The sequence below is a fragment of the Salvelinus namaycush genome, chromosome 5, assembly GCF_016432855.1.
Source record: "Salvelinus namaycush isolate Seneca chromosome 5, SaNama_1.0, whole genome shotgun sequence".
In the NCBI taxonomy this organism is placed as follows: Eukaryota; Metazoa; Chordata; class Actinopteri; order Salmoniformes; family Salmonidae; genus Salvelinus; species Salvelinus namaycush.
Genome location: NC_052311.1, coordinates 20,397,812 through 20,423,343, shown reverse-complemented (window position 1 = coordinate 20,423,343; position 25,532 = coordinate 20,397,812). Strand labels below are relative to the sequence as shown.

Here is a 25,532-nt window from a genome sequence, read left to right as displayed (position 1 = left end):
ATATCTACAACTTTTTCAAATTTTCAATTTTTAAAATAAATTTAGCACAAAATAGTTTTGTTGAAATATGTCTAAAAGTTGTGAAGACAGGATTTTTGTTGTTGTTGAGCCAGAGCAGTGACAGTCAGAGAAAGTATTTGGTAACTACCCAAACGGGCTACCCAACGGGCTAGTTACCCCCTAACGTTAGTACCCTATAAGAATGGGTAATTGTTTAAAGTTGCTAGCTATCCCATAAAGCCATCACCAAAAACCACACATTTTCATATTTTTCTGTGGTTGGTCAGTTCCTGTTCTTCAACGGACTCTGGCTGGACTGAAGATGATGCCAAATTTGGAAAAATTAAGTGTGCGGCGTCCTTCTTGCAGCAGAGCCTTCAACCGCACGGGGGCGTTGCGATTCTACTTCGTTGTGTACGTCCTCATTTAAATGAATGACATCCTGCGCAATTTAACGGGGTTCCTATGGTTAAGGTGAACGAGGCATCACAGTGACAATCTACTTGCAAAACAAACTGGCATCTCAGGCTTTAGGACCGTGAATCCACCTCCTTGGCGGAGAGGGCCTATGCCGGTTCGAGCTGTCATATAGTCGGACGTTCGCGTTCAGTTTGATAGTTTTTGGCAGTGGCAAGAGCGATGCAAGACAAGGAGTGTAGATGAGATAGAGAGATAAAGAGGAAACCAGTTAAATATAACACATAATCAGAATATAACTTTGTATCCGTTTACAGGAAAGCGCACAGTGAACATGTCGGTGTTGGCGCTACAAGAGTACGAATTTGAGAGACAGTTCAACGAGGACGAAGCCATACGATGGATGCAAGAAAACTGGTAGATATAGTCTATGAAATATCATATTGATGTGGGGAGGATTGTTTGTGTATATCTGACACAATTTCCTCATAATCTTATTAATAGAAACAGGAAATGAATGAATAAGAATAGCATATTCTGCATGCTGCTAACGTTAAGCTTGCAAATAGCGTATGTTGTGGTCTGCTTAGGCTTTCCTATAATCACATCTTTCTCATAAAGCAGCTAGAGGATCATCCGCACACAGATAGTAGCCTACCCTATTCACAACATATGCAGGCCTGGCTGTGAATTAGTTACAATGAATCAAGAAAGTGCCCATTGGTGAATAGCCTACCAACTGAACCTATCACTCTATTATTAGGCTACATCTCGTTACAATTTCCTTGCCTTCTGATGTGACTTTCAGTGATTTGCGTATGTAGAATGTTTATTTTAGGCATCAGATTCCAGGTATTCAAGGTGATGCGGCGCTACTGTTATCTGTCTGCTGACCAGATAATTCCATCCTCTTACATTTACCGCTGCCCAATAGCCCTGTATTACACCCGTACGCTATGAATGAAATAAATCCCACATGCCGAGAGTTGACATAGGTAGACCTTTCGTTTATTAGCATACTATTTTATCTAGACCGTTGCGCTCCAAAAACTGATTACATTTAGACCTACAATACGCACAATACCGGTTTGGAGTCTGTAGTCTCGTTTTTCTGGCCAAACAGACAGAATAACTAAACAAACGTGTTCATTCATTGACACAGAGCGCATCAGTGCCCGTGGCAATAACCTTCCTAGCCTATATGTCTAAGGTGCTAACCATTACAAACACATTCCTAAAGAAAAGATGACCAAATTATAGGCAAACACTCAAAATAACATCACTGCCTGGATAGGCTATATGTTCATGTTCTGGCTAAACCCTTAACATAGACATATGCTCACCAAAGACAGGGTAAGACGAAGCCATACGATGGATGCAATATCGCACCATGCGATATCGCACCACAGACAGAATAAATAGCAAACTAACAAAACTTGGCTTGGTAATGCCTATTGATGCCGGATGATGCAGGTGATGAGCACAGCCATAATCAGGTTATGCTCAGGTTATGCTCCATCTGCAATCACACCCTACTAATTCCTGTAAGTTTCTAAGAAATAAATCACCATTATGGTTTTTTAAATCATTTTTTATAATGGACTGTTATCCATGACCATCAGTGTCTAATTAGTCTCCTGAGTTTACCATTGTAATAGCCTATGGGAGGTTACCACTTATGCATTGGTTATTAACTGACTTAAATAATGATTCAAGTATTTATACCTGTTGAAAAACCTTCAATAGATAGGTAAAAATCTCATTTGTAATGCAACAGCAGCCTACTCTAATGCCACATGCTGGTTTATGGGTAGGCTACAGAACTAGGAAATAGCAAAAAGAAGTGTGGTAATTTGTAATAGTAGAAACATTTATGTTGCAATTAAACACTTCTTTAAAAAGGGACACTTTGTAGAAGTCCAAATGTGTTCCTTTTCAGAATCAAGCGTGTGGAAACATTGTGCAGGAGCTGCCCATAAGTTGGTGCTACCAACTGACCAATAGAAATGATCTTATGATGTCTGCTGACAGAGTGCTAGCCAATCACATCGCAGCTGATGATCTGTGCCCACTCTTCTGGGCAGTGTTTGCACTGCAGCAGGGATGTCTGCTCTGACAAGACCATATCGCATGGTTCTGAGAGGAAATAACTACTGCACAAATGCATGAGTGGTTAGTCATATTCACCCAAATTGACATTACACAATAGGTGTATGAACATGTTACATGTTTTGAGAGATATGTTATAGAGTAGTCAACTTAGTTGTAAATAGGTGCAGCCCTTCAGCATAAACTCCTAAAGAGAAAAATCATCATTGAATGTTAACCAACCTGTTTCTTTCTCTGCCGCACAGATACAATAACAATGCATTGCTTCATGGGTGATTTTCTGGCACATTTCAACTGCCTTTAACCTTTGGGGCCCTATTCAATGAAACAAAATACCATAATGGCACTTTCTGATGCATGTACTAATCAAAACAACACTTTCAAACTCCACAGCATTGTAATTGAAGCATGTGTCCTCACTATGCAGGTGACCTCCCTCTCTCTCTCATCACATTTCTTGAATGGGCTACTGTATTTTGAGGCCTACCAAACACCAATGGGAAATAGAGGAAAGTTTTAATGGTCGGCTGCTGCAGTCTATTGACTACTGTGTGATGAAATAGTTGCAGGGACGGCCTCTGTAGCTGCCAGTACTAACAAACTCAGAGGAAGTGCACCTTAGTCCAGCGAGGACAAAACCCCTGGGGAAAGTGAGGACAGATGATAAGCTCTTTTGGGAACGACTGCAAAGAATCAAGCTTACGCAAACCTTGCCTCATTGTTATAACAAGGCTGGCTCTTTGCTATAGGGGTGTTCAATCCAAACGGGAGAAAAATGTCATGGTTGACTCAGCATGTCTGGAAATGTTATCTGATCTTCAAATCACTGCTTCGGCTTCAGGGGGCAGTGTGCAGTGTGCTTAACTTGAAAAACAGCATATAGCTACCCTCACATAACTGCTAATTAAACTACCCTCACTTGCCATTAGCTCCTGCAAATAGCCTCCCCCTCAGGACAAATGTTTTTGGTTGAGACTCTGTGAACTTGTAAAATCTCCCACTGGGCACACCATGTCATTTCAAGGTGGATAATTGGGTCATATTTGGTTGCGATGTTGATCAATGAGATTACAATCACTCAAATGGGAATACAATGTCAGATATTTTGTTTATTTACACAACAGATTGTGATATCACTGTGCTTCATCTAATAGCACAACCACATGACCTGGATTGCAGTTGAGATTATATTAAAAGTACATGGTGCAAGTGATCAATAGCGTTCAAGATTCTGCGCAGATTATTACAGCAATTGTGAAGATCTCCACAGACCTGCGACAACCTATGCATGCTATCTTGAACATGCACACTTTATATGATTAGATAAGAATACCTTTATAGGTACAGTAACCTCAATGTGGCCATGGATGTGTTTCTCATTTTAAGGTTGAATGTCACATTCATTTGTAAGAGCCTTAATTTAAGGCTGTTTTCTGTATTACAAAAGTAGTATTGAATTGTATTTGTTGACAATGCAACCAAATATCAACATTTAAAGGAGATGTATCCACTGCTTGCATAGTTCCACCTGAGCCACTGGCTTCATCCCATTCTTTAACTTGTATTTGTGGTTGAGTTCTAATTTATTTTCTTCTATTTATTTTTTATTTGGTGGGGGTGGGGGGGGGGGGGGGGGGGGGGGTGTAGATCAGCTTTAATATTGTAAATAGATTGTGGCTTCTATCAATGTTATTGGTTGAGAGAATGCCAAGAATGTGCAAAGCTGTCATTAAGGCAAAGGGTGGCTACTTTGAAGAATCTCAAATATAAAATATAATTGGATTAGTTTAACACTTTTGTGGTTACTACATCATTCCATATGTGTTATTTCATAGTTTTGATGTCTTCACTATTATTCTACAATGTAGAAAATAGTAAAAATGAAGAAAAACCCTTGATTGAGTTGGTGTGTCCAAACTTTTGACTGGTACTGTATATTTAATTTTTTAAATATTTTCCTTCTTTATTATTTTCCCCTAACCCTACCACCCCTCCCCTGAATTGGAGTAAACTAATGGGACAACAATACTTATGCTTTCACTTCCAGCTTATACATACTACACACATTTCACGGACAGTATATTTTACATTAGTTATATTTTGTTTGTTTTTAGTCCCACCCGTCAGCTAAGCTCAACCCCTCCCATCTATCTCTGAAGACCATACAGTCTAGCTGCCATATATTTTCCCACTCAACATATCATTTGTTAAAGGGATTCTTTGGAATTTTGGTAATGAGGCCATTTACAGCGCATTTGGAAAGTATTCAGACCCCTTGACTTTTTCCACATTTTGTTACATTACAGCCTTATTTTAAAATTGATTGAATTGTTTCCCCCCTCATCAATCTACACGCAATTCCCCATAATGACAAAGGAAAAACAGGGATTCCGTTTTTTTTGCAAATTTATAAAAAATATAAAACTGAAATATCACATTTACATAAGTATTCAGACTCTTTACTCGGTACTTTGTTGAAGCATCTTTGGGAGCAATTACAGATTTGAGTCTTCTACATCTGCATTGCTTGCTGTTTGGGGTTTTAGGCTGAGTTTCTGTACAGCACCTTGTGACATCGGCTGATGTAAACAGGGCTTTATAAATACATTTGATTGATTCTTGGGTATGACGCTACAAGCTTGACACACCTGTATTTGGGGATTTATGTCCATTCTTATCTGCAGATTCTCTCAACCTCTGTCAGGTTGGATGGCTAGCGTCACTGCACAGCTATTTTCAGGTCTCTCCAGTGATGTTCGATCGCGTTCAAGTCCAGGCTCTGGCTGGGCCACTCAAGGATATTCTGAGACTTGTCCCGAAGCCACTTCGAAGCCACTGTTGTCTTGGCTGTGTACTTAAGGTCATTGTCCTGCTGGAAGGTGAACATTCCACCCAGTCTGAGGTCCTGAGCACTCTGGAGCAGGTTTTCATCAAGGATCTCTCTGTACTTTGCTCCGTTCATCTGTCCCTGGATCCTGACTAGTCTCCCAGTCCCTGCCGCTGAAAAACATCCCCACAGCAGGATGCTGCCACCCCCATGCTTCAACGTAGAAATGGTACCAGGTTTCCTCCAGATGTGACACTTGGCTATTCAGGCCAAAGAGTTCAATCTTGGTTTCATCAGACCAGAGAATCTTGTTTCTCATTATCTGAGAGTCCTTTAGGTGCCTTTTGGCAAACTCCAAGCAATCTGTCATTTGCCTTTTACTGAGGAGTGGCTTCCGTCTGGCCACGCTAACATAAAGGCCTGATTGGTGGAGTGCTGCTGAGATGGTTGTCCTCCTGGAAGGTTCTGTGCCTTTCCAAATCATGTCCAATCAATTGAATTTACCACAGGTGGACTCCAATCAAGTTGTAAAAACACTCCAAGGATGATCAATAGAAACAGGATGCACCTGAGCTCAATTTCAAGTCTCATAGCAAAGGGTCTGAATACTTATATAAATAAGGTATTTCTGTTTTTAATGTTTAATACATTTGCAAACATTTAGAAAAACCTGTTTTAGCTTATTATGGGATATTGTGCTAGATTGATGTCAATGTTTTATTTAATCCATTTTAATCCATTTTAGAATAAAGCTGTAACATAACAAAATGTAGAAAAAGGGAAGGGGTCTGAATACTTTCCCGAAGGCACTGTATATACTTCCCCAGAGTCAGATGAACTAAAGGATACCATTTTTATGTCTGTGTCCATTATGAAGGAGGTTAGAGGTAGTTTTGTGCATCAATGCTAACTAGCATTAGGAAGTCTGTGGATATTTACTAGGATGCTAGAGACAAAAATTATATCTACTAGTTCATCTGACTCCGGGGAAGTAGATAAAGGCCCTCATTGTCAAAGTCCCAAAGTATCCCTTTAACTTGTGGACAAGTTAATAGGCTATTTATTGTATTTCAGAAGTGATTTCAAAAGTAATATTGAATTATGTTTGGTTGTCAACACAACCAAATATCATCATTTTAAAGGGGATTTATTTTCTGCTTGGACAGTTCCATCTGTGCCACTGACTTAGTCTGTCTTTAATTCCAGTTTTTCTACAAATTAATAATTGATATGTTGGAATCACGTCTCCATCTCAACCAACAATCGAAGTTAAAGAATAGGATCAAATCAAAAGTTAAATGCACTTTAAATCAAATTTGATTTGATTTAGTCCGATTCTTTAACTTAGATTTTTGATTGAGATGGAGACGTGAATCCAACTTATGAATGTTATACAGTAAATAACAGTAAGTAACATTCAACTTTAAAATGAGTAACACATTCATGGCCACATTTTGAGGTTTGAAGCCAACCAGAGCTTAAATCCCTAGACCTATAGTATTGTCTATTTTAATTGAATTCTGGGTTGAATTGGAACAATAGCTGTTGATGACCTAAAATAGTATCATTTATGATATATGAGTGATAAAGTATTGTCCCATTTCATTTGCTCTGATAAACCTACCCTTTGGAATGACTTGGATAACAACCGTGAATCTATTTAGTTTTTAAGAGGAGATCTCTCAACAAACATTCTCATAATAGCACATTGTAATAGTGACAAATACCATAACTAAGCAGGACAGGGCTTGGTTAAAACCCTGGATGAGTGACCAAATGGTAGCTGTAGATAGATCAATTCTCCAGTAGGTGTTGCCCAGCCTATAGTTTTTTTTTCTGATAGTGGATATAATGATCTGACGTTGTTTTAATAAAGATACAAATTTTACGTATTATCTATGTTGAAATTTGGTTACCATGATGACATAATTCTGTGGTTAAAATGTCAACCTTAAAACAACAGTTTACTTTGACTTATATTGACAAATGATGTTGAAACAAACAAAGAATCTCAGTCCTGGGCACATACAGCATTTTGGCAACAGACACTTGTTCTTTTGGAGTTAGTCAACAAAGTGGCAATGTGACATTTTGATGATGGTTTGACATTAAACAGATTCATTCACAAGGTCACTTTGAGATCACCGTTCAGTGGCAATAGAATGCACGATGTGGCTATAACTGAAAATAATTGTACTTTCAAATGTCTCGATATTTTGAGGTTTATAAAGAGGACGCTGTTTGTTCTCTGTGTGGTCTTAAGTATAAACCTGATGAGACATTGCCCAGTGAGAGAAGAAAAAAATACCAAGGGACTATTTTTGCTCAGCATAGCGTTATTAACTATCACATTCCCTCCAGGCTCAAACCCTATAGCACCAGAGCACCCTCTTCTAGAGGTTGGAACTGGTTCAAGGAACAGAACCGAAAACTGAAAAATAACAAAATTTTTAAAGGAACAGAATCAGAACCGGGAATGAAAGTGATTTACAGTATACTGTTCCGGAACAGAACCGTTATTTTAAACCAGTTAATAACATTATTTTATTTCTGGGCATTTTTTTCCCAGTCCCACAAAAGATGAAAAAAAGTGCCTATGCAAAGCCCTCTCTCTGTCAAAAAAAGAAGCCCTCTCTCCATCCAAAAAATGGAATAGAAAAAAACATATCATAATTTATATTTCGTGTGTCTGTGTTTCATAATTTTCCTTCAATTTGCAAGAGGCTGAATGTATCTTACCGGAGAAAGCATCCAAGCGAGCGAAATAGCTCCCCTCTGTCTCTGTATGTGTAGGCCATCTATCTGATGCTGTCTGGTCAAAAAGAGTATGACATTGTTGCATTAAATGAGCCAGTGAGCATTTGGCCTCCCTTGATCATTTTGAAAATAAAATAATAGCCAATCAGCATTGAGCTTAACTTAGTGAGCTCAACTGTGAATTGTCCTGGCACACATAAAAAAGTGTCAAGGGAAGCCAGTTTGGATTTGGCTTCACTCCTATCACATCACATTGCGAGAAATATGTCAGAAACAACTTGAATTGTTGCATCTCGTTGTATTGTTGTCCTCCGGTGGCTAGCTAGCTAGCTTGAATTGTCCCTTTCCTAAAATAGCCATGGATGGAGATAGGGATTTGGACTTTTACTTAATTCTCCGTACTGGCCAGTGATTATAATGGTGATTCTGATCCAACCATAAATTCATACATTGTGCCTCTGGACTGAGAGGATGGAAGTTCAAATTAAATCAAATTACATTTTATTTGTCACATATGCCTAATACCGTGAAATTCTTACTTACAAGCCCTTAACAAACAATGCAGTTTTAAGAAAAATAAGAGTGAAGAAAATATTTACTAAATAAACGAAAGTAAAAACATAAAGTAACAATAACGAGGCTATATACAGGGGGTACCGGTACCGAGTCAATTTACGGGGGTATAGGTTTGTCAGGTTAGTCGAGGTAATTGAAGTAATATGTACAGTTGAAGTCGGAAGTTTACATACACTTAGGTTGGAGTCATTAAAACTCGTTTTTCAACCACTCCACAAATTTCTTGTTAACAAACAATAGTTTTGGCAAGTCGGTTAGGACATCTACTTTGTGCATGACACAAGTAATTTTTCCAACAATTGTTTACAGACAGATTATTTCACTTATAATTCACTGTATGACAATTCCAGTGGGTCAGAAGTTTACATACACTAAGTTGACTGTGCCTTTAAAACAGCTTGGAAAATTCCTGAAAATTATTTCATGGCTTTAGAAGCTTCTGATAGGCAAATTGACATCATTTGAGTCAATTGTATGTGTACCTGTGGATGTATTTCAAGGCCTACCTTCAAACTCAGTGCCTCTTTGCTTGACATCATGGGAAAATCTGAAGAAATCAGCCAAAACCTCAGAAAAAAATTGTAGACCTCCACAAGTCTGGTTCATCCTTGGGAGCAATTTCCAAACACCTGAAGGTACCACATTCATCTGTACAAACAATAGTACGCAAGTATAAACACCATGGGACCACGTAGCCGTCATACCGCTCAGGAAGGAGACACGTTCTGTCTCCTAGAGATGAACGTACTTTGGTGTGAAAAGTGCAAATCATGTCCTCTGGTCTGATGAAACAAAAATAGAACTATTTGGCCATAATGACCATCGTTATGTTTGGAGGAAAAAGGGGGAGGCTTGCAAGCCGAAGAACACCATCCCAACCGTGAAGCTCGCGGGTGGCAGCATCATGTTGTGGGGGTGCTTTGCTGCAGGAGAGACTGGTGCACTTCACAAAATCAGAAGGCATCATGAGGCAGGAAAATTATGTGGATATATTGAAGCAACATCTCAAGACATCAGTCAGGAAGTTAAAGTTTGGGTCTTCCAAATGGACAATGACACCAAGCATACTTCCAAAGTTGTGGCAAAATGGCTTAAGGACAACAAAGTCAAGGTATTGGAGTGGCCATCACAAAGCTCTGACCTCAATCCTATAGAAAATGTGTGGGCAGAACTGAAATAGCGTGTGCGAGCAAGGAGCAAACCTGACTCAGCTACACCAGCTCTGTCAGGAGGAATGGGCCAAAATTCACCCAACTTATTGTGGGAAGCTTGTGGAAGGCTACCTGAAACGTTTGACCCAAGTTAAACAATTGAAAGGCAATGCTACCAAATACTAATTGAGTGTATGTAAACTTCTGACCCACTGGGAATGTGATGAAATAAATTCAAGCTGAAATAAATCATTCTCCCTACTATTATTCTGACATTTCACATTCTTAAAATAAAGTGGTGATCTAACTGACCTGAGACAGGCAATTTTTACTAGGATTGAATGTCAGGAATTGTCAGGAATTGTGAAAAACTGAGTTTAAATGTATTTGGCTAAGGTGCATGTAAACTTCCGACTTCAACTGTACGTATAGGTAGGGGTAAAGTGAATATGCATAGATAATTATCAGCGAGTGGCAGCAGCGTAAATAAATAATAAATGGGAGGGGGGGTCAATGCAAATAGTCCAGGTAGCCATTTGATTAGCATTCTTATGTCTTGGGGTAGAAGCTGTTAAGAAGCCTTTTGGACCTAGACTTGGCTCTATGGTACCGCTTGCCGTTCGGTAGCAGAGAGAACAGTCTATGACTAGGGTGGCATGAGTCTTTGGCAATTTTTAAGGCCTTCCAGTCAGGATTCTCTCGATGGTGCAGCTGTAGAACTTTTTGAAGATCTGAGGACCCATGCCAAATCTTTTCAGTCTCCTGAGGAGAAATAGGCGTTGTCCTATCTGCTTCACAACTGTCTTGGTGTGTTTGGACCATGATAGTTTGTTGGTGATGTGGACACCAAGGAACTTGAAGCTCTAAACCTGCTCCACCACAGACCCGGCGATGAGAATGGGGGCATGCTCGGCCCTCCTTTTCCTGTAGTCCACAATCATCTCCTTTGTCTTGATCACATTGTCAGGTTGTTGTCCTGACACCACACTGCCAGGTCTCATCGTTGTTGGTGATCAGGCCTACCACCGATGTGTCGTCTGCAAACTTAATGTTGGTGTTGAAGTCATGCTTGGCCACACAGTTGTGGGTGAACAGGGAGTACAGGAGGGCCTAACCACGCACCCCTAAGGGGCTCCCATGTTGTGTTGTTGCCTACCCTTACCACCTGGGGGCGGTCCGTCAGGAAGTCCAGGATCCAGTTGCAGTGGGAGGTGTTTAGTCCCAGGGTCCTTAGCTTAGTGATGAGCTTTGAGGGCATTATGGTGTTGAATGCTGAGCTGTAGTCAATGAACAGCATTCTCACGTAGGTGTTCCTTTTGTCCAGGTGGGAAAGGGCAGTGTGGAGTGCAATAGAGATTGTGTCATCCGTGGATCTGTTGGGGCGGTATGCGAATTGGAGTGGGTCTAGAGTTTCTGGGATAATGGTGTTGATGTGAGCCATGACCAGTCTTTCAATATGTAACTAGCTAACGTTTCCCATGAAAGGAAGTAAAGGCTAGCGAGCAAGCATTTTGTCCAGGTAGCCTAGGACAACAAAAAATAAAAATGTCTACTGTATGACAGTCATAGACCTTTTAGGCAACACGAAAGAGAGAAGGATGGCATTGGCGTTTCTCTACCTGTAGGGTGAGACACCATGTTTTTTTCTATTTGCACAAACGAACGCACACACACACACACACACACACACACACACACACACACACACACACACACACACACACACACACACACACACACACACACACACACACACACACACACACACACACACACACACAGACAGACAGACAGACACAAATCAGAACAATGGACAGCCACATCATAGTTAGCTTACGTTGATTGGACTAAATTGTTTTTGGGTTATCTTTTAGCTGTCACTGTATTAGACTAAGCATAGGTGATTTGATGATGTTGAAATGTGGAAATGGTGCTGGAATAGTGGAGGCAGCTCCACTGGTTCTGTTTTAAAAGTTATTTAGTGGTCCGAAAATGTCGGAAACATTAACTTGCTTGACCATGCTATAGGTCATGTAACTGTTTGTTACATGCAATATGCTTTGCGGACTTCACTGGACAGTGGTTGCTCTGCAGTATTGTGAACAAAGGTGTGGTTTAATTTAGTGTCTTCTTATTGTCTCAGCCTTTGTCCTATATATCGCAGTGTCAAGACATATGAACTAACAGGTTATAGAGCAAACAACACAATTATCACAACACAAGTTTTAATATGGCTTTTTTTTCTGGCTTGCCTCCCCCCGGGATTTTACCCATGCACTGCTACTGGTTAGGGATACATAGTTATCACAGTTGACATTGGATTTATTGACTACAAAAATGTAAGACGGGTTTTTAATTCAGGTGCTGCTCTGACCACACAAGCTTGTTAGTTAGCTAGCTATCTCTGGTCCAACGTTAAGTAAACTCTTAAGTTGAAAGACATTCAAAGTTCCTCCGTAGAAGCCGCTCCTCCGTAGATATAATGCTGTGGGCCTAATTCCAATGATGCATGTCATAACAAGATGCCCAGTGCTTCAAGCCAAGCCTCCTCCTCCACCCTCACTCGCTCTCTCCCCACCCGCAAAATTTCAGTTGCCTCTTGTCTTTCTGTCATGCATGTAAACATCTCACTGATCTATAGCTCGCCTTCTCCATTGCAAGCTGCTCTATCCGCACTGCATGATTGGTGAAGTAATTTAATGTTGAGTTAAATGTTTAAAAAAAAAAATCCTAACTTGTTAAGATTAGCACAGATTTTCTCAGGGGAACCCACATGGGGCCCTGTCCCCAAGTTTGGGAACTACTGTAATAACCTCTCTCTCTCTCTCTCTCTCTCTCTCTCTCTCTCTCTCTCTCTCTCTCTCTCTCTCTCTCTCTACTTGCTTCCTCTCTCTCTTTGTCTCCTCTGCTTCCTCCTGAATGTATTGCAGCCTGCCTCAGCCTCGCCAGGTATTATGAGAACCTAGTAGCCTATTTTTTACTCCTGTTGAGGTAGACTCCGTTTAATGTTAGCTTCTTACTTCATCCTAGCTGGCTAATACATAGCCGGTGCACTTCAACGTTACTGCAATATAAGTTTCTGCCGAAAGCTAGCCACCTGACTGACTGCCACATCTCTAAGCGACTATTTACCAGTTGTGCACTCGTTCTCCGAGAGCCGTTTTTGTTTGTTTGGTGGATGTCTATAGACACGGCAGGAGTCGCAGGACGGTTTTAAAATTGCATTTTGTCCGGCATCTTGCAAATACACTGTCAGAAGCTTCTCTGGTTGCTTGCTTGAACCGACTCCGTGCTAGGGTAGTTAATTTCATGTCTATGGCCCTCGGCCTGTGCCGCGAGAGGGTGGAGTTAGCCGTTTGAGAGAGTGGTGAATGTGCTGCTAAAGGTAAATCCGGGGGAGGCAGGCGAACATAACAAACACACCACTATTCTTGATTCCACTCATTCGCAAAGAGGCAGGCTGTAACGGTCGTCTTGTGGTGAATGAGCGGACCAAGGCGCAGCGGGTGATGAAGACATAATGAATATTTATTAACAGAACGACGAAACACGAAAACTCTTAAACAAACTACAAAACAAATAAACGACGTAGACTGACCTAAAACATGAGAACTTACAAATACACGAAGAACGCACGAACAGGTACAGACTACAAACAAACGCTACAGTCCCGTGTGGTACGAACATACATACAGACACGGAAGACAATCACCCACAAACAAACAGTGAGAACAGCCTACCTTAATATGGTTCTCAATCAGAGGAAACGTCAAACACCTGCCTCTAATTGAGAACCATATCAGGCAACACATTAAACCCAACATAGAAACACAATACATAGAATGCCCACCCCAACTCACGCCCTGACCAACTAAACACATACAAAAACAAGAGAAAACAGGTCAGGAACGTGACACAGGCGCAACTCGAAAGCGTTCTGAGCTGATTGACGCTGGGAGCAATATTTAGATGTTGATCTATATATTTTTTTATGATTGTGTACAAAATATATATTTGTATTATAAAAATAAAAAAAATACAAATTAGAAAAAATTACAGAGGTCCAGACCTCGGTGTCCTCGTATGTAGTTACGGCCTTGGCCCCTGTGTGTGTGTAGGCCCCTGTGTGTGTGTAGGCCCCTGTGTGTGTGTATGCCCCTGTGTGTGTGCATGTGTGTGCTTGTGTAAGCAAGAGTGTAAGTATGAGTGTATGGCTCTGTGCCAGCAAGTGTCCAAACAACACACAGATCAGTCCATAATGTTGTCTACTTACAGTACAGCTGGCTGGTCTCAATGTCCGACACTGTGGCTGCCTGACACTGAAGTACACATATATTCCATTTACCTGCTGAGTCATTCCCAGTCAATCCCCCCACAGACGTCACCATTGCTCAGAGTCAGTGATGGTTGCTCAGGTTGTGTAGTGTATTCAGTCGTTGAAACCCTCAGTGGACTTCCAAGCAATCGGACACCATCCTCTTGGGTGACTGCATGTCATTGTAGGATCAGTTGTTTCATGCAATTCTGAAGGAAGAGCTGTAGACCTCTACAAAACGTGATGGGATAGATACCATGTTAGCTTACTGTGTGGACATACAATGAGAATACAAAACATTAAGAACACCTGCTCTTTCCATGACATTGACAGACCAGGTGAATCCAGGTAAAAGCTATGATCCCTTATTGATGCCACTTGTTAAATTCACTTCAATCAATGTAGATGAAGGGGAGGAGACAGGTTAAAGAAGGATTTTTAGGCCTTGAGACAATTGAGACATGGATTGTGTGTGTGCCATTCAGAGAGTGAATGGGCAAGACAAAATATTTAAGTGCCTTTGAACCGGGTATGGTAGTAGGTGGCAGGCGCACCGGTTTCTGTCAAGAACTGCAAAGCACATTGCTTATCTATCCATTTGTTTCAGACCTACAGCAGTTCCTAGGGTTAGTCTTTGGACAATACCCAGTATTATCTTGCCATCACATTCGAACATCCTAAGGAACCTTCCTCTCCCCTCACTAGCTAATACTACATCGTCACTGATTGTGACTTTCTGACAAAGGTTACAATGTTCCTTTCGCAAAGGTTAGGCCAGCTAGCTGGTCCCCAATGAGTTATGGTATCGACTACTGGGAGGGATATTTTACATGCTGCTTTTCCCAGAAAGATAGGATGCGATGATGGTGATTGCTGCTGACTGCATCGACCCAGAGCCTACCTCTGGCTTGATGTTGTCACCCAGCAGTTCATCTGGATGGAGGATACAGAGAGGGAGATGTGGGGTGACTTTGCCATCTTGTCAAAGTGTCAGCTGAGAGTCAGGATGCAGACAGAGGAAAGAGCAGTCATTTCATTGTATTTCATCAAACAGCTTTTGCAGAGGCAGATATTCATTTTAAACCTGCCAGTGTATCAAATGAAATGTGTTTTTGCATTTGCTCAAGTGGCCATGAGGTCAAATATACATCTAATTTGCACTGCTCACCTTGCATCTTTTTATTCGCTAATGATCTACACTTGGAAAAATGCAATAGGTCTCATTCAAACCTTCTAAAGCTTTCATTCTCTTCCTACTATAAATAAACCAGCCACTCACCATTACACTTTAATCCCTTAACAAGCTGAAACGATTATCTGCCAGAGCCAAACAAAAGAATTTGCCTAGTTGTACAGTTATTATCAGCTCAACTGAAATAGGCAGTGTAACTAACAGTGTACATTTTAATGTATCATTATCGAACTCATTCTTCCCATTGAATACACTGGCGTAAATTTTTTAAACTGTATCATAACACTAGCGCCAGAGGCAACACTTTTTTAGTGTTAGGCATTGTATGATGTAACAATTATGTTTCTTGCTGTATGTCCAGTTCTAGACTTATAGTTCTCTGTTCACCACTGAATTAGACTCCCGAGTCAAGGCCACCAGATGCATCAAACTCTTTGCATTCCGGCGGAAGTCATTCATTGTCAATGGAGCCGTCTGCAGCTCTACATTGGGGGTGCCGTACTAGGCGGCGCTGAGTTCTGTATGGTGCATGTGTTCAATATTATCAACTCGTGCGTTGCTTTACCGTGCAGTGGTACAAACGGAGGTACACACAGACTCCAACTAGCTAGCTTTTAGTGAGTTGAAAAGAGAAGCATGTGTGCATCAAGCACGGCAAATGCGGGATAGACATCCAGCAAAACAAAACGCATATGCATCTGGTGGACAGCGGGCATCAGGGTGGTTCTTACCGGACTGTCTAATCTGTTATATCCAGGGCTTATTTATATCTTGGCCTTATGTAGCACTCTGTTACAGAACCAAAAGTTTGGTGTACCTCAAGGGTATGCCTTGACGCCACAACTGATTCCACTGCTACTGTGCAACCTACAAACAACCAAAGCAAGCCAAAGGACAAGGCCATTCATCCTGAACTGAGTTGCTTTACTGCGAAGGCAGCTCTCAGACCGAACACACACACACTCATCCTTATAGTCAGTGTTACGTAAGGGGTGAAATCTCCTGCTCCAGCTAATACAGATCCAAGTTACACATCAGGTTAGCCAGCAGCTTTGACCAACACAGCTAGGGGAAGGGAAAGGGCCACAAGTGTGACTAGCCTAGTTATTGTGAACTGCTAACACTAGGTTAGCCCAACCATTAGAAGGTGCATGCAGATCTAGCCATCACTATTGAAAGACTCCTTTTGTATTAGAAAAGTTGAGTCAAATAGTGCCTGCCATGGTCCAGTATCATGATCAGGTGGGATTTAAGCCTTCAGGTAAGATTTGTTTAGAGATCTGTCCACACATTCCCTATCTAATCTCTCTCTGAAATAGGCCACTTACACTGTTAAATATTTACAGAGCGAGATACCTATTGCAATGATTTTTCAAACAAGCCCTAAATCAGGGGACATATTATTCCAAAAATAAATCCATACAGGTACAATATTGTGAAATCCTACATTATGATTATAACCAGGCTCAGTCATTAGTTCTGTGACCTCCTTCATATTAAATATAATATTTATAGCTCAAGCCACTAGCTAGCTCTGTTTGGCAGGATGACCTGATACATTGTGCAGACATAGGAGGGAATGAGATCCCCCGGCAGGCCGCCACTGCTTTGCTCGCTCTATCAGAAAGCATTAGATCAGCCCCTAATGTTTGCTTAGCTCCAGCAGAGGCTCTGGTACAGACTCGGCCACCGCCCAGCAAGTCTCACTCAGCGATAAGGGAATGCATGGGAGGTGGCTTGCTCTCCACGAATGCTGATGATGACTGGCAAAATGGAGCAGTCTGCAGTTCTGTTGGATAGCTCTCAGGGATGTGAGAGGTACAATATAATAATGAAGAAAAAGGGCTACAACTCCATTTTAAAGCATAGGAAAATTTCAGGAAATATGTCCCAAATATGTCCCCACTCATGGTTTTGTTTGAAGCCTCAATGTTCGACCTTTGCTGTATGTGACGTTTACTATTTTCACAGTGATTATTCATTTGGAATCACTGTTAGGCTGTGCTTTAAACTGCCGTTGAAGCTGAGGTGAATTGTAAAGGTATTTTGAACAAATCTCAGCTGGAAGAATAAAGTAAGGTTTCAGAACGGGCAGAGATGTAGATGAAGGGGAGGAGACGGGTTAAAGAAGGATTTTTAGGCCTTGAGACAATTGAGACATGGATTGTGTATGTGTGCCATTCAGAGAGTGAATGGGCAAGACAGTGTGAGAAGTCTCTTCTGATTGCACTACTGTACTTGCAACAGTAGTACTCCTTCCTCTGATACATTGTGCCATCGTCATTAGTCAGCATACATAGTGTAGACTTTCCTGTTAGGGTTTTCCAAATAGCATTGCATTTACATTTTAGCAGACACTCAGTGCTGGGGTTTCTGACTCCAAACTGAGTTTTCATCTAAATATATCCTGTCTCAGGTCGCTTTGTGGTTCATTATTGTTGGATGGGAGTAAAGAACAAATAAATCAGATGTGAAGAAATGAGTCCAGTGCCAAGAGTCTAATGTCTTGGAGTTGATTGAAGTGCTGTGTATAAATCTTGTTTCAGGTGAAGATAAATATCTTGGATTAGTCCAGCATCTCTGATGCCGTCATTCAGAGACGATTGCATATCTCTGACTATAACCCTCCCTGACAGAGCTTCTCTTTTAAAAGTCGCTTCGAGGCACAGATCTAGGATTATTTTATACTCTGCCAATCATGACCTTAACTATTAAAGAGCTACTGAACTCCCCGATTCGCTCGTTTGTTTTTCTGTTTCGACACTAAAATATCTGTTTCTGACTCATATTGATGCCACATAGGCTGTTTTCAAATGGTTTCATTGCTTTTTAAAGGCAGTCGGTCTTTAACATGCAAAACTGACCATAGCTCAGCATCTAGGTGATGACCTCTGACCCCTAGACCTAGGTATAGAGAGGCAGCAAGAGACACTTTCAGCCCCCAGCCCCTAACCGAAGCTCCGACGTGAATGCTCTTGCCACATGCAGGTACTACGAGGCGCGGAGGCATGATGTGAATTCACACTGACGTCTCAAATTAATTTCCATTCCTGGAGGCATTGCTTAGCCACAGCTGGCCCGATTGAGCAAGGAGAGAGACAGCCCTCGAACCCATTTGTCAACTTTGACCATGCCCCAGGTTTTCTCTGACCTTAGTGGGTTTTAGTCCATGTTATTGTACCTCATTCAGACTGTACTCTGTAGGGCTTTACACACTACTGAGACAAACCAAGCTGAACCAAACCAAGCTTTACTGTGCTGACCTGGTTGAGCAGCCACCATAGTTGCTGAGAACTGTGCTGAATAGGACCACGTGAAAAGATCACAACCAGCACAGTTTGGTTTGGGTTCAATGGTGTGAACAAGGTACTTGGTCCTCTACTTCCTAGTATCTACGTCTCTGAAGCTTCAACTGTACTGTTCTGAGGAATCTGTTTATCATTGTGACCTTTAACCTTTTTGGCTGTGAAGACTGTCTGAGCGATGTGGGCTTGTTGCTCGTCTGGAATTCGCTCTGCCTCACTATAAGGTGCTTACTCTGACTCTCTCCATTCTTCACCCTTGTTTATTTTCTTTGAAACAAGGATGTCATTCTGCGCTCTGAACTGTGCTATCATTGTGTGACAGCAGCTTCTTTGGATTTTCACTGCACTGCTTTGTCCTTTGTTCAATCAGTTATCAAGCCTGCAAGCAAACACACTAGCCATTTGATTATTTGCATTTTGAACAAAGGGGATACTCGTTGTCAACAACAGTAATGTTCTTTCAGGATATTGTTCTTGGTGAGGTTGTTCAGAAGTGTCAGCTCTGGTCAACACAAGCTAGTGAGTTTCCCTATAGGAAGTTAGGATCTATTACGTTTCTATAATGTTAGATTTACTTTGTTTGCAGACCCTTTTTTGAAGATTTCTTCCGTTTCTTCAAGGCAAATATTCTGAGCAAAAATATAAACGCAACATGTAAAGTGTTGGTCACATGTTTCATGAGCTGAAATAAAATATCCCAGAAAGTTTCCATACCCACAAAAAGCTTATTTCTCGCAAATTCTGTACACAAATTTGTTTACGTCCCTATTAGTGAGCATTTCTCCTTTGCCAAGATAATCCATCCACCTGAAAGGTGTGGCATATCAATAAGCTGATTAAACAGCATGATCATGACACAGGTAGACCTTGTGCTGGGGACAATTAAAGGCCACGCTAAAATGTGCAGTTTTGTCACAAAACAAATGCCACAGATGTCTCAAGTTTTTAGGGAGCGTGCAATTGGCATGCTGACTACAGGAATGTCTACCAGAGCTGTTACCAAATATTTGAATGTTAATTTCTCTACCATAAGCCACCTCCAACGTCGTTTAGGAGAATTTGGCAATACGTCCAACCGGCCTCATAACCGCAGACCACGTGTAACCACGCCAGCCCAGGATCTCCACATCCGGCTTCTTCGGGATCGTCTGAGACCAGCCACCTGGACAGCTGATGAAACTGAGCAGTGTTTCTGTCTGTAATAAAGCTCTTTTGTGGGGAAAAACATATTCTGATTGGCTAGGCCTGGCTCCCCAGTGGGTGGGCCTGGCTCCCCAGAGGTTGGGTCTATGCCCTCCCAGGCCAACCCAGGGCTGCGTCCCTGCCCAGTCATGTGAAATCCATAGATTAGGGACTAATTTATTTATTTCAATTGACTGATTTCCTTATATGAACTGTAACTCAGTTAAATCATTGATATTGTTGCATGTTGCATATTTATTTCAGTAGATCTAACCAGAATCAGATATAGTACCCAAATGTAAACTTCCCTACTTCCAATATGCTAGGTACCTCTGGTTCAGGGAAAGATGATAGGGGCTATGTGGGGTGAAGTGCCTTGACACTTCAAAGGGGGCATGATCTTGCTTAGCCCTATATTGCTTCTGAGAATTAGGTCTTAAACAGTTTTATAAGGATGGCCAGGGCAAAGTAGGTGGAGGTATGAATGGGATTTTAGGTAATATTCCTGCATTGCGATGACAAATTAGAAGACAACTCCATTCTGGCCAGGGGAAATGGCAGAGAGGCTGAGAGGCAAAGCCTATGCTCTCATAGAGTTATAAAACTCAAGCATAATGACAAGCCACATTTTCTTCCTCAATATATCATCATTACCCTAAATAAGCTCTCCTTTTGCCTCTCTTCAGCCATTTTTCACAGGGAAGCAACGTAAAAAAAAAATGCCCCTCCTGGTTTTAAGTTCTTGTAGACCCACCTAGTCAGCTGAAAAGAGCAAGAAATAGTGCCGTTGTCACCATATGAAGCTGAGGTTGCAGAATGGAGAAGGGGAGTTATCTTTAGGGTTTTGGGTATAACATATGGGAGCCCAAATTCTGGGTACCTCTTGGTTTATAGTTAACATCACTTTGTTATATATAGTAATGTATTGCATAAGCTGCATCATCAGCCACCCAAATGTGATTGATTAGACCTCAAGTCTCGTTCTGAGCCCACTGGGACCAAACAAAAACTTTGAAACATCACTTTATTTTGGGCCTCTCAGCATCCAACCCCTCAGATGATAATGCTGAGCACTTCAGTATGTAGCTCATTAGATCTGAACTGGCCAGACGGTGTATCAGCTGGTGATCAGTGTGGAAGTAATGGAGTAGTCTGCTCCAAAATCAAAGTTTGTCAGAAGCTTTTGTATCACCCCAAAAGTGATCTAATGTTGTGCTGCTGTATATTTTATACTGTGTACTTTATACTGTATATTTTAGGCCATCTGTTCTTACACTATTTTACGCTCGTAAGTGCTGATTATGTTCACCAAACTCCATCCTTCCTATACAGGAAGAAGTCCTTCCTCTTCTCAGCCCTCTATGCTGCCTGCATTCTAGGCGGCCGCCATGTAATGAAACAGAGGGAGAAATTTAATCTGAGGAAACCGCTGGTGTTATGGTCCCTCACCCTCGCAGTGTTCAGGTAAGAGGGCAGACATTTACAACACTGGTCCAGTCAATGCACATACTGTAAGCATCTTGTGGCCTTAGGTATCTTAAAGGAACAGTCAGGATAGTTTGGAATAAAGAAGTCATGCTGCCAGTTTTCAGAATTACACACTCAAACAACGATGCTGCACAAACATTGCTGTGGCAGGAGAGACTGGAGAGAGACTGTATACCGGAGTCCTGGGGCTTCACTTACACCATTCTCTCTCTCTCGCTCTCTCCCTTCTCTTTCTCTTTCTTTCTTGTCCAGTATATTTGGTGCTGTTCGCACTGGAAGCTACATGACATACATTCTGATGACTAAAGGGCTCAAGCAGTCAGTGTGTGATCAGAGCTTCTACAACGGGCCTGTCAGCAAGTTTTGGGCCTACGCCTTTGTGCTCAGTAAAGCACCAGAATTGGGTAAGTTGACTGTTATTATTTCTACTACTGCTACTACTACTACTACTGCTACTACTACTGCTGCTGCTGCTGCTACTACTGCTGCTGCTACTACTATTACTACTGCTGCTGCTACTAATACTACTACTACTAACACTGCTACTACTACTACTACTAACACAGCTACTACTGCTGCTACTACTGCTACTACTACTATTACTACTACTACTGCTGCTGCTACTACTATTACTATTGCTGCTGCTACTGCTGCTGCTACTACTACTGCTTCTACTGCTGCTACTACTACTGTTGCTACTGCTACTACTACTGCTGCTACTACTACTTCTACTACTACTACTAATACTACTACTATTACTACTAACACAGCTACTACTGCTACTACTGCTGCTACTACTGCTACTACTACTATTACGACTATTATTACTACTACTACTGCTGCTACTGCTACTACTACTATCCTTATCTATAATACATCAATATGTTTTACATGTGCCTTTTTCTGTCCATAGTGTCCATTGTGGTTAGAAAGGTTTATGAGACTGTGGCATTGGCCATATAGTATGTTGAGATAATACCCATAAAATATCTCTGCTCCCATTGGCTGAAAGAATCCACCCGAGGATCGGCACACGGATCTTTAGGCATGAATCTGTCTTTTCTGTCCTCCAATGACCTCAGAGACATGCGTGTCATCTCACCCCAACCGGTCCTAGTTTTAGTGACCTTTCCCTCGTACCCAGAGTCTGGCCTTTTTGTGTCTGGGAATCCATTTTCTGCCTGTTTGGCCCTTTTGTTATTGCCCAGTCCTGCCGTCACTGGGGCTCCACACCCTGTCAGTTCTGAGTACGATGCCCAGAGCAAGAGCCCCCTCTCAGGGGCACAGGGAGGGGGATAGAAGCCCCTACCCCTTGCCTGGCTCTGGCTTTCGGGTTGGGTGGAGTACAAACCTGCTGGCCCAAGCACTGATCGCTGTCACAGAGGCATATGGGAGAGAGAGAGAGTTAGAGAGAGAGAGTTAGAGAGCGAGAGAGATTTTAGAGAGAGTTAGAGAGATAGAGAGAGAGTTAGAGAGAAAGACTGAGAGAGAGAATGATGCTGTACAAACACACTCTCACACACAGACTGAATCCTCTGGTAGTGTTCCACTATCGAGCAGTGGGTTCACCAATTAGTCAGGTATGGTATGATAAGAGGTAAGGTCACCTTGAATGCATTGCATGTATATGTTAGGTGGTTTTTCTGTATAACCTGTAGCTGAGACGTCTGATGTAAGTGTACCCTGTGGGCCCAATTTCACAGACCAAAGCTGGAAAATGTTCCCAAAGCTTTTAAACAGATACACCCTGGAGACTGCTCTGCTTTAAAACAGATAGACCCTGGAGACTGCTCTGCTTTTAAACAGATACACCCTGGAGACTGCTCTGCTTTTAAACAGATACACTCTGGAGACTGCTCTGCTCACGCATATTGTTATTGTATGTTGACACCTACAGCATAACAATTCTGAGAACCCACAGCGCATGTATCTGTGATTACATTTTATTAAACATGAGCACTGAAAATATTTATTTGGGTCCTCACTTTGTCTTATCGCTCCTAAATGTTGCCATCATGATCTTTTAACATTGATTTACCAAGAACATGAGGTTATTAGAAGAGGACGCTTAAATAACACTTAATGCTAGTAATAAGTGTTACCTGAAATTGATGACTTGCTATGTAAAGGTGCGCGCTTTGGTTCCTTTCCATTTGTAACTCTCTCTCTCTCTCTCTCTCTCTCTCTCTCTCTCTCTCTCTCTCTCTCTCTCTCTCTCTCTCTCTCTCTCTCTCTCTCTCTCTCTCTCTCTCTCTCTCTCTCTCTCTCTCCACACCCACCATGCAGGTGACACCCTGTTCATTGTGCTGCGGAAGCAGAAGCTCATCTTCCTCCACTGGTACCATCACATCACTGTTCTGCTCTACTCCTGGTACTCCTACAAGGACATGGTGGCTGGTGGCGGCTGGTTCATGACCATGAACTACCTGGTCCACTCCGTCATGTACTCTTACTACGCACTGAGGGCGGCCGGCTTCAAGGTCTCAAGGAATTTTGCCATGTTCATCACACTCACGCAGATCACCCAGATGCTGGTTGGCTGCGTGGTGAACTACCTGGTGTACTCGTGGATGCAGCAGGGTCAGGAGTGCCCGTCTCACGTGCAGAACATTGTGTGGTCCTCGCTTATGTACCTCAGCTACTTTGTGCTCTTCTGCCAGTTCTTCCACGAGGCCTACATTGACAAGACCAAGAAGGCCGCCGCAGCTAAAGCAGAAGCCGCTGCCGCAGCCGCCAGGAAGACCCAGTAGACGCGTTTTTAGAGGGAAAGAAAGAAGGGAGACTGATGGACACGAAACGCGAGGACTGAGGAGATGGGGAGAATTATCGGCAAATGGATGGATGAATGATTTGACGGATGGGTGGAGGAATGAAAGAGGGAGGTTGGGAGGGGGGGGGGGGGGGTAGAACACGAGGGAACAAAAGGTGGGACTGCTGTCCATTTGTGCTTGATCATACTACTAACGCGCAGATGTAAAATCCTTCACTTTGACGGAGGTGCCATCTCTAGAGAGCTGCACTGAGGAAGGAGCACTACCTACCAAGGCGACAAACAGTCAGTGTGTCCTTTACCTGATGTTTCTTTGGCTCCCACTTGATTCTCCATATTAATGGAACAGTTAATTTTTTACCTGATAAAGGAAGTACATCTACTTGAAAAGGTGTTACTTGATAAATAGGAAATGTATTGGTACTTATGAAGAATGCGGGGACTTAAATGTACGATTGAAACCATCTAGGTGTTTTTTGTCATTTCTTCATTGTCCTTTGCTTTTCAGTTTTTTGTTGAATCGTTTTAGACACTGGGAGTGTGTGAGAGGTAGACTTTTGTGTGACTTTTGTGTGCCGATGAAGCAAATGACACTGTAACGTCTGTACCCATCATTGCAACACAATATTTTTCTCAGGTTTTAGGTTTCCCTCAATTTTTTCATATTATATGCATATCATCTTGATAAAGATCTTGATAAAGGTCAGATATGGGCTTAAACGATGCCAAAAGGCATCAAAGGGGAAGGTTGCTTTGTTACATACAAACATCTGATCTGAAGGCTCATTGGAGAAAATTTATATTGTGACCACACTGATTCAATGTGTGGCATGATGGGAAACGGAGTCTGACAGTGATCTGTTCACCTGCCAGTAATGACCTCACAAAGTCGCAGACCACATTTGAAAGCGAGACGCTATACATTTCCAAAGACTTTAATGAAAGAAACGGTAACAGAAAAATGCCTCAAGACCAGTGGACATCGAAGTGTATTGAATTTAAAACATATTTATGTTTAAAAAAAAAACATGCAATTGTCAAAATTCAATGTTATAACTTTAAGTAACCTGTATCTTTTAATGGTGTCTGTCATGTTATTGTGCATTCACACTGTATCAATGTAAATCATTGTTGCTAAAGAACCAAGAGTGCAAACAAGGAGTGTTATTACGCCTACAGTGTCATGTCTGCTTATTTTAATCTCAGCAACGACTGTCTTGGCATTGGCATCACATATACCATTCACTTCATATCAATTAGTCATTGTGGTTTAGTTGTATTTTAGTAAAGGTGAAGAGTACAAATCAAGGGGAAATCATGCCTCAGCCCTTAGCAGCTTGTATTTCATTGGAGTTTATTCACAGTGTGCAGAGAAGGTGTGTGTGTGTGTGCATGCACATGTGTGTGAGAGCTGCATGTGTATGAGAGTGTGAGAAAGAGAGC

The 25,532-nt window shown here is 41.8% G+C and overlaps 1 protein-coding gene across 1 annotated transcript; it reads left to right on the top strand.

The window, feature by feature from the left end:
- The first annotated feature begins 525 nt into the window (after positions 1-525).
- elovl6 (ELOVL fatty acid elongase 6) lies at positions 526-25,267 on the top strand. Its single transcript, XM_038993716.1, has 4 exons — positions 526-834; positions 21,164-21,295; positions 21,572-21,723; positions 23,606-25,267. Exons 1-4 carry the CDS (start codon positions 752-754, stop codon positions 24,067-24,069), a joined length of 831 nt encoding a protein of 276 aa, XP_038849644.1. The 5' UTR covers positions 526-751; the 3' UTR covers positions 24,070-25,267.
- Positions 25,268-25,532: the final 265 nt, after the last annotated feature.

What these genes read in the sequence shown, in the direction of transcription:
- elovl6 (XM_038993716.1), top strand. Translation starts at nt 752, where the DNA reads ATGTCGGTGTTGGCGCTACAAGAGTACGAATTTGAGAGACAGTTCAAC. An exon ending in CGATGGATGCAAGAAAACTG is followed by an intron (nt 835 to 21,163) that starts GTAGATATAGTC and finishes CTTCCTATACAG; the next exon opens with GAAGAAGTCCTTCCTCTTCT. An exon ending in CTCACCCTCGCAGTGTTCAG is followed by an intron (nt 21,296 to 21,571) that starts GTAAGAGGGCAG and finishes TTTCTTGTCCAG; the next exon opens with TATATTTGGTGCTGTTCGCA.